The sequence below is a fragment of the Chiloscyllium plagiosum genome, chromosome 2 (genome assembly GCF_004010195.1).
Source record: "Chiloscyllium plagiosum isolate BGI_BamShark_2017 chromosome 2, ASM401019v2, whole genome shotgun sequence".
Classification (NCBI taxonomy): domain Eukaryota; kingdom Metazoa; phylum Chordata; class Chondrichthyes; order Orectolobiformes; family Hemiscylliidae; genus Chiloscyllium; species Chiloscyllium plagiosum.
The window spans coordinates 53,395,731-53,408,114 of record NC_057711.1 but is presented as its reverse complement, the minus strand read 5'-3'; the positions used below and the strand labels follow the sequence as shown (position 1 = coordinate 53,408,114).

At 40.6% G+C, this 12,384-nt stretch overlaps 1 protein-coding gene across 2 annotated transcripts in view; it reads right to left on the bottom strand.

Annotated features, from left to right (window-relative positions):
• LOC122559783 (leucyl-cystinyl aminopeptidase-like) overlaps positions 1 to 12,384 on the bottom strand; it is a 121,092-nt gene that overhangs the window by 52,313 nt on the left and 56,395 nt on the right. For both annotated transcript variants that reach the window (XM_043709804.1, XM_043709814.1), the window contains exons 4-6: positions 12,058 to 12,192; positions 10,356 to 10,476; positions 6,519 to 6,673 (exon numbers count right to left, since the gene is read on the bottom strand). In XM_043709804.1, coding sequence (XP_043565739.1) covers positions 6,519 to 6,673; positions 10,356 to 10,476; positions 12,058 to 12,192 — 411 coding nt within the window. The remainder of the gene's footprint in view (positions 1 to 6,518; positions 6,674 to 10,355; positions 10,477 to 12,057; positions 12,193 to 12,384) is intronic.

Sequence of the window (12,384 nt, the reverse complement as noted above, 5' to 3'; positions counted from 1 at the left end):
TCCTCACCGCCTCTCCGGCCTATCACCCTCACCCTCACCTCCTTCCACCTATCGTATTCCCAGCGCCCCTCCCCCAAATTCCCTCCCCCTTACCTTTTATCTCAGCCCGCTTGGCACACCAGCCTCATTCCTGAAGAAGGGCTTCTGCCCGAAATGTCGATTCTCCTGCTCCTCAGATGCTGCCTGGCCTGCTTGTTTTTCCAGCACCACATTTTTCAACTCTAGACCCTACCACAACCAAGTCCAGCATCAACAATGCTCCCACCAATAGGTAAGAAGAGGAGGAACTCACTGCTCTGGATGAGCAGAGACAGCCTTTTCAAATTCCAACATTTTTCTTCTCCAGTTGGCCTACATTGCAAGGGGGTTAGAGTATAAGAGTAGGGAAATCTTACTGCAACTGTACAAGATGCTGGTGAAACCATATCTGGAGTACTGTGAGCAGTTTTGGTCCCCTTACTGGAGGAAAGATATTTCACTGGAAGCAGTTCAGAAAAGGCTCACTAGGATGAACACCAATATTCTACTGGTTTCCTAACAGCCAGCAGGTACTAGAGGAACAGATATGTGGATGGATAATGGAAAAATGGAAAAACAAAAGGATTGTTGTTGTGTTGGGTGACTTTTTAGCTTCCCTTACATAGACTGGCCTTGCTTAATGCCAGGCACTTGGATGGGTAGATGGAGCAGGTGAGGGGAGTTTGTGAGGTGTGCCCAGGAAGATTTATTGAAACGAAATGTAAATAGTCCAGCTTGAGAAGGGGCTACACTAAACCTGACATTAGGGAATGAACAATGCCAGATGATCCAAGTTTCAGTGGGGTAACATTTCAGGAACAGTGACCATAAGTCTGTATATTAGATTTAATGTAAGCAAAAAGCCCTTGCAGGTTTCACTTGCAATTTTATATTCACGCAAGTATTATATTTTGGACAATATTTCCTTACAGACTGAACCTTGACTTCATTTCATGTGTACTTAATAGTTTAGAAACGCAATGTTCAATACATTGATGATTTCCTCTGATCTTTAGCTTCTAACACTCAAATGTCAATGGTTAAAAGCAGCTTTTGATGTAAATGTCGCCCACTTACTGAGCACGGCAGCAAGAATGCAGAGATCAAAGGACTTATTTCAGCTCCCGAACAATGTTACACTGTTGCTTGAAATTGTGTTGAAAGATAAGTGCACTACCTCTACACCACTCCAAGTATTGTTATCCCTGTAAGAGTTAACCAGGCTTTCAGAATATAATGTAACCATTCAAAATATTTTCCAGACTGGAAAAGTTATTCTCTGTTTAAGCTAGTATCAGAGGAGGTTTTGCAGATATCTCTCCCTCTATTTGTTCTTTCTCTCAATTTACAGTTTAGCTAAAAGGAGCAATCCTTTCACAGAGATCTTTTGGAATTTGATTGAATTCTCCCCTACATCAACAAATAGCACAAAAACAGAATAATATCTAGTCATTATCATATTATTGTCTGTGGGGGATGTTGTACATAAATTGACTGATATGCTTCTTAATTGCACCAGAGACCACATTTCAAAAGTACAGAGGAACCTCGATTATCCAGCATTCGATTATCTGAATTTCAGATTATCCGGACAAGATTGCAAGGTCCCGATGCTTAGCTAAACTGTGATATCCGGTATTCGATTATCCGAACATTCGATTGTCCCAACATTCGATTATCTGAATAAAACACTCCCTGCCCGAGGCATTCCAATAATCGAGGTTCCTCTGAGGTTCATTTACTAAAGATGTCTCACAGTCATGGAAGGTGTTATATAAATGGAAGTCTTTTGTTTTCTTTCGCCAAAGCAAAAGGTTGACAATTGACTGTTACTTAAATAAAATTATTTGCTTTTGTTCCCAGCTGACAGTGTACTTCATGTCAAAAGGCTTTGTAACAAGCCACAAAAAAACCATTAACATGTTATTGATAGTAATATAGGACACACCATGAATAGATTACAAGGAAGCAAGTTCTAAACACCGCTCAATCCAGATTCACAAACAACTTCTCTAGAGCGATAAGGGCAAAATGTAATGAAACAGACAAGTTGTTAGCTTAGGCACATAACTAGCATTCATTGGTAAAGACGACTGAATGGATCAACTAGGCGCCTCTCAAGTCAGGGGAACTAAAGGCCAAACAGACGCTCAATACGTGGAATAATTTCAAAAAGAAAACAAATGTTTATGCAAATCAAGATTACTTTCAATGCTGTATTCTTGCAGAAATGCTGTAATAGCAGTTCTCCAGGACAGTGCCTGAATTAGGTCAAGACAACAGTAGGTTGTTGCAAGATTGCAGATTAAGGTTGTGTACTTCAGACAGCCACAAACTGAACATCCGCAGGAAATGAGAAGACATATAATCTACCAGACATTGAGGCTTCCTGGCAGCTTGGAAAGTGTACTGTTTACATCAAAATCTAATTAATGTCCCAAAACAGTGATCTTATTTAGCCATCATAATTCGATTTGTCAGTAACTTTTCCTGCCGAATGAAACAGTATTTCTGAAACAAAAAGTGGTACACCACAACTTAAGAACAAAACATGAAATTTAAAACACCATACTTTGGAAACTGAAATCAGATGTTTGATGATCTTTAGCAAAGATTCATATCTACCAGTACAATAAGGCTTCAGATAGAAAGCTTATCACGCAAAGCAAAATGAACCACAATATCCAACAGCAAAATAGATTTACTTTGAAATGTCAAAAGGTATTATTAGGGTGTTTGATCAATCTTAACAGCCAAATTCTGCACTGAATTGTTGAATTTTGTACCATTTTATTAAAATTGAACCTTTTTTGTTATTTTTATGCACTGCATATCATGTTGAGATCCCTCATGATCTCACCACTCCCCAATTTTTGCAACTTCCTACAAAGCACTCAGTGATCTAATCTTCTGATCCATAACACATAGGAGGAGAAGCAGGCCATTCGGCTTATCAGGATCTGCTCTGCCATTCAATGAGATCATAGCTGATCTGATATTCCTCACCTCCATTTTCCTGCCTTTATCCCATAGCCCCTGTACCTCTTACTGATTAAAATTTGCCAATCACAGCCTTGAATACTCTTATTGACCCAGCCTCAACAGCCTAATGTGGTAAAAAAATTCCACAGATTGACCACCCTCAGAAAAATGTCCTCCTCATCTCTGTCTTAAATGAGTAATCTCTCATTCTGAAATTATATCCTCTGGTCCTAACACTCTGATGCGGTGAAACAACCTCCCCACTTATTTGTTTCAATAATGTTTTGCCTTTCATTCTTTTAAATTCGAATGAGCACAAGCCCAAATTACTTATTCGCTCCTCATAAAACACCTGAAATCAACCTAATGAAGCTTCAATAGGGGTATTTTCGCTAGACTACTTATCCAGAAATTTCGCTAATGTGCACAGAACCTGGGTTCTCACAAAAGATAGTGAGATTTGAATTCGTTAAAATAATCTGGAATCATGAATCTACTGATGACCATGAAACCATTGTCGAGTGTCAGAAAAACACACACTAATGCCCTTCAGGGAAGGAAATCTATCATCCTTACCTGGTTTGGCCTACATGTGACTCCAGACCCACAGCAATGTAGTGAACTTTTTATTGCCCTCTAAAACAAGCCACTCTGTTGCATCAATCGCCACGATGTCTTGACAAAGAAATGAAGCTGGATGTACCACCTGACATTGAACTAGGCACTGGCAAAAACAATGGCAGATTCATGGAATCCCTACATTGTAAAAGGCCTTTCAGCCCATAGAGTCCACATTGACCCTTTGAATAGCATCCCACCCAGACCCATCCCCCTACCCTAACAACCCTGCATTTCCCATGACCATGACCAATCTACGCAACCCACGCAAACACGGGGAGAATGTGCAAACTCTACACAGATACTCATCTGAGGCTGGAATCGAACCTGGATCCCTTGTAGGCAGCAGTGCTAACCACTGAGCCACCGTGCCACCTCTGTCAGCCTGGTAACCATCCTCCTTACTACATTTGAGGACTGGTGCCAAAATTGAGAGAATTGTCTCACGGACCAGTTAAGCAACAGCCTAACTGAGCCATACTCATAGAATCAAACCTTACAAACAATGTTAAAGACACCAACATCACCATCTCCTGATATGTCCTGTCCCACTGGCAGGACAGACCCAGCAGAGGTGACAGCACAATGGTATACAGTTGGGAGGCAGTTGTCCTAGGAGTCCTCAACATTGACTCTAGACCCCTTGAAGTCTTCCGGTTAAACATGGGGAAGGAATCATCTCTACTGAAAACAAAAAAATTCTGGAGCTCACAGTGTGTTAGGTTCTGAAGGAAGAGCGCAACAGATCAGAGCAAATATAAGGCTGAAGCATTTCCAACAATCTCCTGCTGAAAGAATGATCCATCTCAGTCTCCTCCAGTGGTCCCCAGTATCAAAGGTACCAGTCTTCAGCCAGTTCGGTTCACTCCACATGATATCAAGAAACATTTGGAGCCACCAGATACTGCAATGGCTATGGCCCTGACTACATTCCAACAATAGTACTGAAAATTTGTGCTCCAGAATTTCCTGTTTCCCTAGTCAATCTCTTGTAGCACAGTTATAACTTTGGCATCCACCTGGCAATATGGAAAATTGAACAGGTATGTCCTGTACACCAAAATCAGAACAAATCTAACCTGGCTAATTACTGCCCCATCAGTCCCCTCTCAATCATCAGTAAAGTGATGGAAGGTGGTATCAACAGGACTAGCAAGCAGCATCTACTCAGCAATAACCTGTCCTGTGACACCCAGTTTGGGTTCCGTCAGGACCGCTCAGCTCCTAACCTCTTTGCAGCCTCGGTTCAAACATGGATGAAGAGCTGAATTCCAGAGATGATGTGAGAGTGACAGCCCTTGACATCAAGGGTGCATTCAAATGAATATGGCATCAATGACTCCAAGCAAAACTGGAATCAACAAGGATCGGGGCAAACTCCCCACTGGTTAAAATCATACCTGACACATAGGAAGATAGTTGTGGCTTTGGAACTCAGTCATCTCAGCTCCCAGACATCTCTGAGGAATTTCTCAGGGTAGTGTCCTTGGCCAATCTTCAACTGCTTCATCACTGACCTTCCCTCCATCATAAGGTCAGAAGTGGGGATGTTTGCTATTGATTGCACAAATGTTCAGCACCATTTGCAACTCCTCAGGCATTAAAGCAATCCTTGTTGAAATGCAACCAGAGCTGGACAATGTCCAGGATTGGGCTGAAAAGTGGTAAATAACATTCATGGCACACAAATGCCAGGCATCTCCACTAAGAGACAATCAAACCACTGCCCCTTGACATTCAATGGTGTTACCATCACTGAATCCCCCACTATCAACATGTGGGGTTACCATTGACCAGAAACTCAACTTGACTCACCACATAAACACAGTGGCTACAAGAGCAGGTCAAATGCTAGGAACACTGCAGCGGGTAACTCACCTCCTAACTCTCCAAAGCCTGTCCATCATCTATAGGCACAAGTCAAGAGCGTGATAGAATACTCCACACTTGTCTGGATGGGTACAACTCCAGCAACACTCAAGAAGCTTGATGCCATCCAGGACAAAGCAGCCTGCTTGATTGGCACCACATTCACAAGCATCCACTTCCTCTACCACCAACACTCAGTAGCAGCATTATGTACCATCTACAGGATGCACCACAGAAATTCACCAAAGACCCTTGGATAGCAAACCCATGACTACTTCCATATAGAAGGACAAGGGCAGCAGATATATGGGAACACCCCCACCACTTGCAAGTTCACCACTGAGTCACTAACCTTCCTGACTTGGAAATATATCACTATTCCTTCACTGTCACTAGGTCAAAATCCTGGAATTCCCTTTCTAATGGCACTGTGGGCTAATCTACAGCATGTAGACTGCAGCAGTTCAAGAAGTAACTCAAGGGTAACGAGGATGGGAAATAATTGCTGGCGAGCCAGCTACACCCACATCACATGTGTGAATTTTAAAAAGTCAGTATATTTTCCCTTAATTAAGGGGACCAATATTGTGGTCTGACTAGTGCCTTGTATATTGTTTTAGCAAGATCTCTATATTTTTATGCTCCATTCCCTTTGAAATAAAAGTCAACATTTATTTTACCTTCCCTATGTTCCACTGAACTTGGATGTTAGCTTTTAGTGATTCATCATGAGAATGCCCAACCCTTCTGTGCTGCAACTTTCTGCAGTCTTTCCCCATTTAAATAATATTCAGTTCTTCTACTCTTAATCTTTACATGGTGGACCTACATGTGATTCCAGATTCATATTAATGTGGTTAACTCTAAATGCCTTCTGAAATAGCTTAAAAGGCAACTCAATTCAAGGGCAATTGTGGATAGGCCTTGTCAGGATAACACAGCTCATAAAACAACTTTTTTTTTTGAAAAATGATATTTAGTGCCTGCTTGAAATGTTTATTACAAAATATATGGAAACTTAAACAAAATACCTGATGAGCCAATTCATGAGCTATCACCATACTAACTATCTGTTTGTCCAGTACTGATGCAGAATCTTCTTTGTAAAGGAGTGTTATTTCTCGGAAAGTGATTAGGCCCCAATTTTCCATGGCTCCTGCTTCAAAATCAGGAATAGCTACCAAATCTGGGAAAGGAAGACATAATAATACAATAATCAATGCCATGCCTTGCACAAGGTTAATTTACTGAGCAAATCCCCTCCTAACAAACAGAGCAGAATTTCAAAATATAGGGTTATACAGCTACAGACATTTTGTTTTGCAAACCCAAAACATTGTGGATGAAACAAAAACAGAAAATGCCAAAACTAAACATCATGTCATGCATCATCTGTCAGAGAGAAATTCAGTTAACTATTCAGGTCAATGATCTTTTTATCAGATTATAGCACTTTGGGTTTCTCATTCAGTAGGTCAAGTAACATTAATAGGTAAGACTTCTATACACTGTGGTCAGTCTAGTATTCACATTTGCAAATGACTGTACCACAATCAACAGGCAGAGAGGTGGGCAAAATATCAAGGGTTATGGACCAGAAGGAGGGAAAATGGGGTTGGGTAATGGATCAATCACAATCCATATGAATGGCAAAGGAGCCTTGATGGGCTTATGTCTGTTCCTGTTTTCAACTTGCACAGTATCTAGTCACAGTGAAAGATAATTTTAAGAATATAAGAATTTTGAATGTGCCATAATCCATATGCTGAAGCTTTGGCATACAACTATAATATGGACCAGTCCTGAGTTACCACAAAGCTTATAGATTGATTGACTCATTTATTTGAAGGGTGTGTGATATGAAAAGCTCATCTTAACAAGTCCATGACACTTATTATGGCTCAGAAGAGGAAATGATAGTTGATGTCCTTGCTTCATTGAGAACACTAGGAGGCAAACCCACAAGTATTCAGTGTTGACATGATTTCATCCAACCGCCAGATGTAGAGCTGGAGAATAAACAGCAGAATTCTCATGGGTACAGAAAGATAAAATGAAAACAATCAGGCCAACTTTCTTCCTGCTTCACTAATTTTACCACATTTATTGCGTTTATTTTTCTTATTTGTAAAGATTTGTTTTCCTGTCTGCCAATCAACCTTGACTCATATGACTTTTCTATACAGTTAACTACTTTTACTTTCAAATAAAAGTTTAGAAATGTGTCCACTTGGGCAACTTAGCATGACAGTCAGTTCTGATATAACATGATAGTACCGTTCTCGTGCAATCTCGTGTTATAAGAAAATCGTGCAATAACCGTGCTATTATAAACTAATCGCAGTATAGCCAATACAGGTAAGGAAAGTTTGCTTTCTACAAATAATAGTCTAAATTCTTCAATCACATTAACGCCATTTCACATTGAAGAAACACGCATTATAGCAGAACCAACTGTAGTTTTTGATGGCTGCCATGGTTTCCTATGAACTGGCCAAAACTTGAGGGGTGTCCCGAGAATCTCAGGTGTCCTGGGGACACAGGATATTTGTTGTTCAACTCTGTTTTGATGGGCACTGGCTGGGCCCAGGAATGGAGAGGGATTGTGGGAAATTCAGGAAGTGGTAATAGATGATCCCGTGATTGATACCATGATGACAGAGAAGTCAGATGAGATGGTAAGACTGAGGAAGTGGTTATGAATGTGGAGTATACCATATGGTGAGAAAGAACAAAGGAAGACAAGAGGACAATGTTCACGATGGAAGAAAATGTAGAGCAAGCAGTGTCTGTTGATTTTTTCTGTCAGTGTTCAAACATACAGTGCAGGTCAAGAAGTAAATTGATAAGTTTTTGACAAATGTACTAGGAGAGAAAGTCAACAAGTGAGAAGAGGATAAGACAGTGGGAGCTGCTGCTTGTGAAGAGACAACATTAGACACCTCTATATACCCTTCTGAGAAATTCAAGTGAGTCACAGGAATGGATTTGGATAATCATAGAATCCCTACAGTGTGGAAATAGGCCCTTCGGCCCAGCAAGTCCACAATGACCCTCCAAAGAGTCTCCCACCCAGACCCATTCCCCTATTACTCTACATTCAACCTACGCATCCCTGAACACTATGGGCAATTTAGAATGGCAATTCACCGAACCTGAACATCTTGGATTGTAGGAGGAAACTACAGCACCAGAAGGAACCCCATGCAGACACAGGGAGAATGTGCAAGGTAAGATGGATCCAATGTTCAGATAGTGGCAGGAGACAAGATAAGAAGAGGGGTACTGATGGGCATGCCGCTAGCTGCAGTAATGACCTAACAGAAGTTGAGCTGAATTAGCAACTGTCCTTCTGTTTGTAATATGGCAAGTTCATTCGTTAAGAAACCTCCTGTCTTTTGCCATCCTCTTTAGTCATGTGTACTTCTGCAGAAAATACAAATCTGACCAAACTGACATCTGTTACTACTGAATCACTGCCTTGTTATGGGAAATACACCTCAAGAGAATATTAGTAATAAATTTTAAACAGATCTCCAAACAGGGCTATTTCCTTCAGACAATCAGAGTGAGCTTGCCGTTTAATACTCAACAACAGGTGGTATTTTACTGCTCAACTGTTAAAAACATTTTTTTTTTCAGTGGGACATCAATCGAGAATCTAATTTTTGCCATTTACAACTGACAAAGAAAAGGAAATGAACTGACTCACTGTACCATCTATTTCCTTGGCTCTCCTCTCAATTTAGTGTAGGCAATAAGTGAATAATATTCTTCAGTCTTCAGTCTTTATGAAATTCTGAAATAGCTGCATCAAGAGCTGAATATCTGCTAGACAAATTCCATCATAAAGATACAGCTTCCATGGACGCAGTTTGGGTTGTAGTGTCTCAATTACAATGGGTGGCACGGTGGCACAGTGGTTAGCACTGCTGCCTCACAGCGCCAGCAGCCCTGGTTCAGTTCCCGCCTCAGGTGACTCTCTGTGTGGAATTTGCACATTCTCCCCGTGTCTGCGTGGGTTTCCTCCAGGTGCTCCGGTTTCCTCCCATAATCCAAAAATGTGCAGGTTAGGTGAATTAGCCATGTTAAATTGCCCGTAGTGTCAGGTAGGGGAACGGGTCTGGGTGGGTTGTGCGTCGGTGTGGATTTGTTGGACCGAAGGGCCTGTTTCCACACTGTAAGTAATCTAATCTAATCAATTACAATGTTGAAGAATGTCTAATTAAACATTGTACTGGACATTCAGAAAATTAATTTCCACCATGCAGAATTAATCGTGAATTCTGAAAGTATCATCATATTTAATAGCCGAAAGAAGTACAGATGCTTGTTCTATTTGACAGGTTGGATTGTTAGCTAAGATGAAGTCTACTTGTATGTTGTGATACATGCTCAGGCCATGCAATAATCCCCCCAAGTGTATACTCCCTACAAAGAAGTCAAAGGGAATGTGGAAGGTGGCCAATTTATAATTCTTATACTTGTTGTGCAAATGTTGTTACTTCAACAAAATCAATGATTTTGCTTAGTTTTGGTTTGTAAATCATATCCAATTGCTTCATTCAGGGCTTAAGACATTATCAGTCAGATGAGTAGGGATATCCTTTAAGCATGCAGGCTGCATATGCACTCATAATCTAATGTACACACATGAAACTAAGCCCCAAATGAGGTCACAGGCATGACTGTCCTTCCAGTGTTAGGGCATTTAAGATTTAACATAGAGGCATAGTATCTGACATTTGAACACTTCACCAAATAGCATAATGCACAAGAGACATTTAAGGCTATTTTCAGTCTCAGTTATGGACAGACAGCAGCAGCTTGTCCAGACTTTATTATGAAAAGGTTTTATTCTAACTTACCTAGTTTCTTTAAAGGATAGGATATATTAAAGAAGTCTTCATAAAACTTCAGAAGCTTCATTGATGCTTCTAACGCATAATGCATTTGATCCATTTTGTCAGGAACAGCATATACAGATACCTAGTTAAATTTAAGAGAATAAGATCAGAAATACTAAATAGAATTGTTTTGTCACAAGTGAGTTACATTGCCAGAAAACCTCTTGAATCCAGTGGGCCAACAGACCATTAGTCTTTTAAAGACAATCTCCATGGCCAGAACGTTGGGCATTGTGGTAGCAAGAAACACATTCTCACTCCTAATCTATTCACCAATGCGTAATTCTGGTTCCACTCAGGTCCTGACCCTCATACTCCTAATCATAGAATTATACAGTACAGAAGAAGCCTTTCAGCCCATCGGTGTGTACTGTTAAAAATATAGAACTACCTACTCTTAACCTCCTTTACCACACTGGGCCCACAGCCTGAAATGTTATGAAATTTCAAGTGTTCATCCAAATACGTTTCACAGGTTGTTGAGGTCTCCTGCCTCAACTATCCTCCAGCAGTGCATTCCAGACCCCCTGCACACTATGGGTGAAAATTCTTTTCCCCAAATCCCCTTTACCTAAGGGAGCAAGAGCTGAATGTGAACAAGATGTGAAGGTCATCTCAAAGCATTCAACTTAGTAACACATCTGCACAAATGAAGTCAACAGGAGTCCAAAGGAATTCCTCTTCGACAACTGGCATCTTACCAGGTAACAGGCAGATGTTTATTGTTGTTGATGCCAGATGTTACAACTCCAGAACATTACGGCAGGAGTTTCTCAGAGATGGGTCTTTCACCTTAACCACCTCCAGTTGCTTTATCAATGACGTTCCCTCATCATTGTAAGATCAGGATTGGGGCTGTTCACTAATAATTTCAGAGGTCCTTTGATAATAAAGTGACCTATGTCATCTAGACTCGGGTTATTAAATAGCAAGTTAAAATTGTACCACCAACACATTGCATTATGAGCATCTTAAACATGAGACTATCCACTAATGTTTCTTGATTTTTAGCTACACTCGTTTCTTAACATCTGTATCCTGTGGATTGCTATTCACCAGAATTTGGATTGCACCACCACATCAACAGTGTGCCTGCAGGACAGCAGGTGGGCACTAATGACTGACTCCCTCAAAGATTTGTCATCATTTCACAAGACTCGTGTCTGATGAAAGGCTCACTATACATTTAGACAGATTCAGGTACAACAATCAATGTGTCTGTCAGTTCTAGGATGCACCAGCTACCTTGGTTAATGCTTCTGCAAATGGACTCAATGCTCACTCCTTCCACCACTCGTACACAGTGGCTGCTGCATGTACAAGCTATAGCATGTAGAACATTAATTCAGCAAAGCTATACTGTTAACACTTGTTTCCATTGCAAACTCTACCATCAGAACAAAAAAGATCAACAATGTTATGGGTACAGCATCACTTCAATCTTACTTCCCATGTAGACTTGGACTCAATGCCCATTCTCACTGGGTTCAATCCTGGAACTTGTATCAAGCACCATTTTAGGATTAGCATTAGTGCAACAACTGCAGTGATTCAAGGAGAAAGCTCACTATCACCTTCTTGGAGGAATGGGGACAGACAATAAATGAAGCCTTTCCTGCATCTATGAAATAGAAGGAATGACTACAGAATAGTGATGACTTACCAGAATTCCATTTTCAGTCACCTCGCTGACATTCTTCAATTCAGCCACAATAAATGCCACCAAATAAGTGCTCATGGTTAAACTTTCTGCAAATGAGTCTTGAAACAGTCCATTGCCAAGTGATATGGTATCATTCTAGAAGAGATTGTACAGATATATTGATCATCAAAAAGATCTGCAGCATTTTAAGACCATAGTCTATAAGAGCAGATATGGGTCATTTAGGATATTGAGTCTACTACAGCAACAAAATCATGGCTGATCTGATAATCCTTAACTCCACTTGGCTGCCTTTTTCCTGTAACCTTGATTCCCTTCATGATAAAA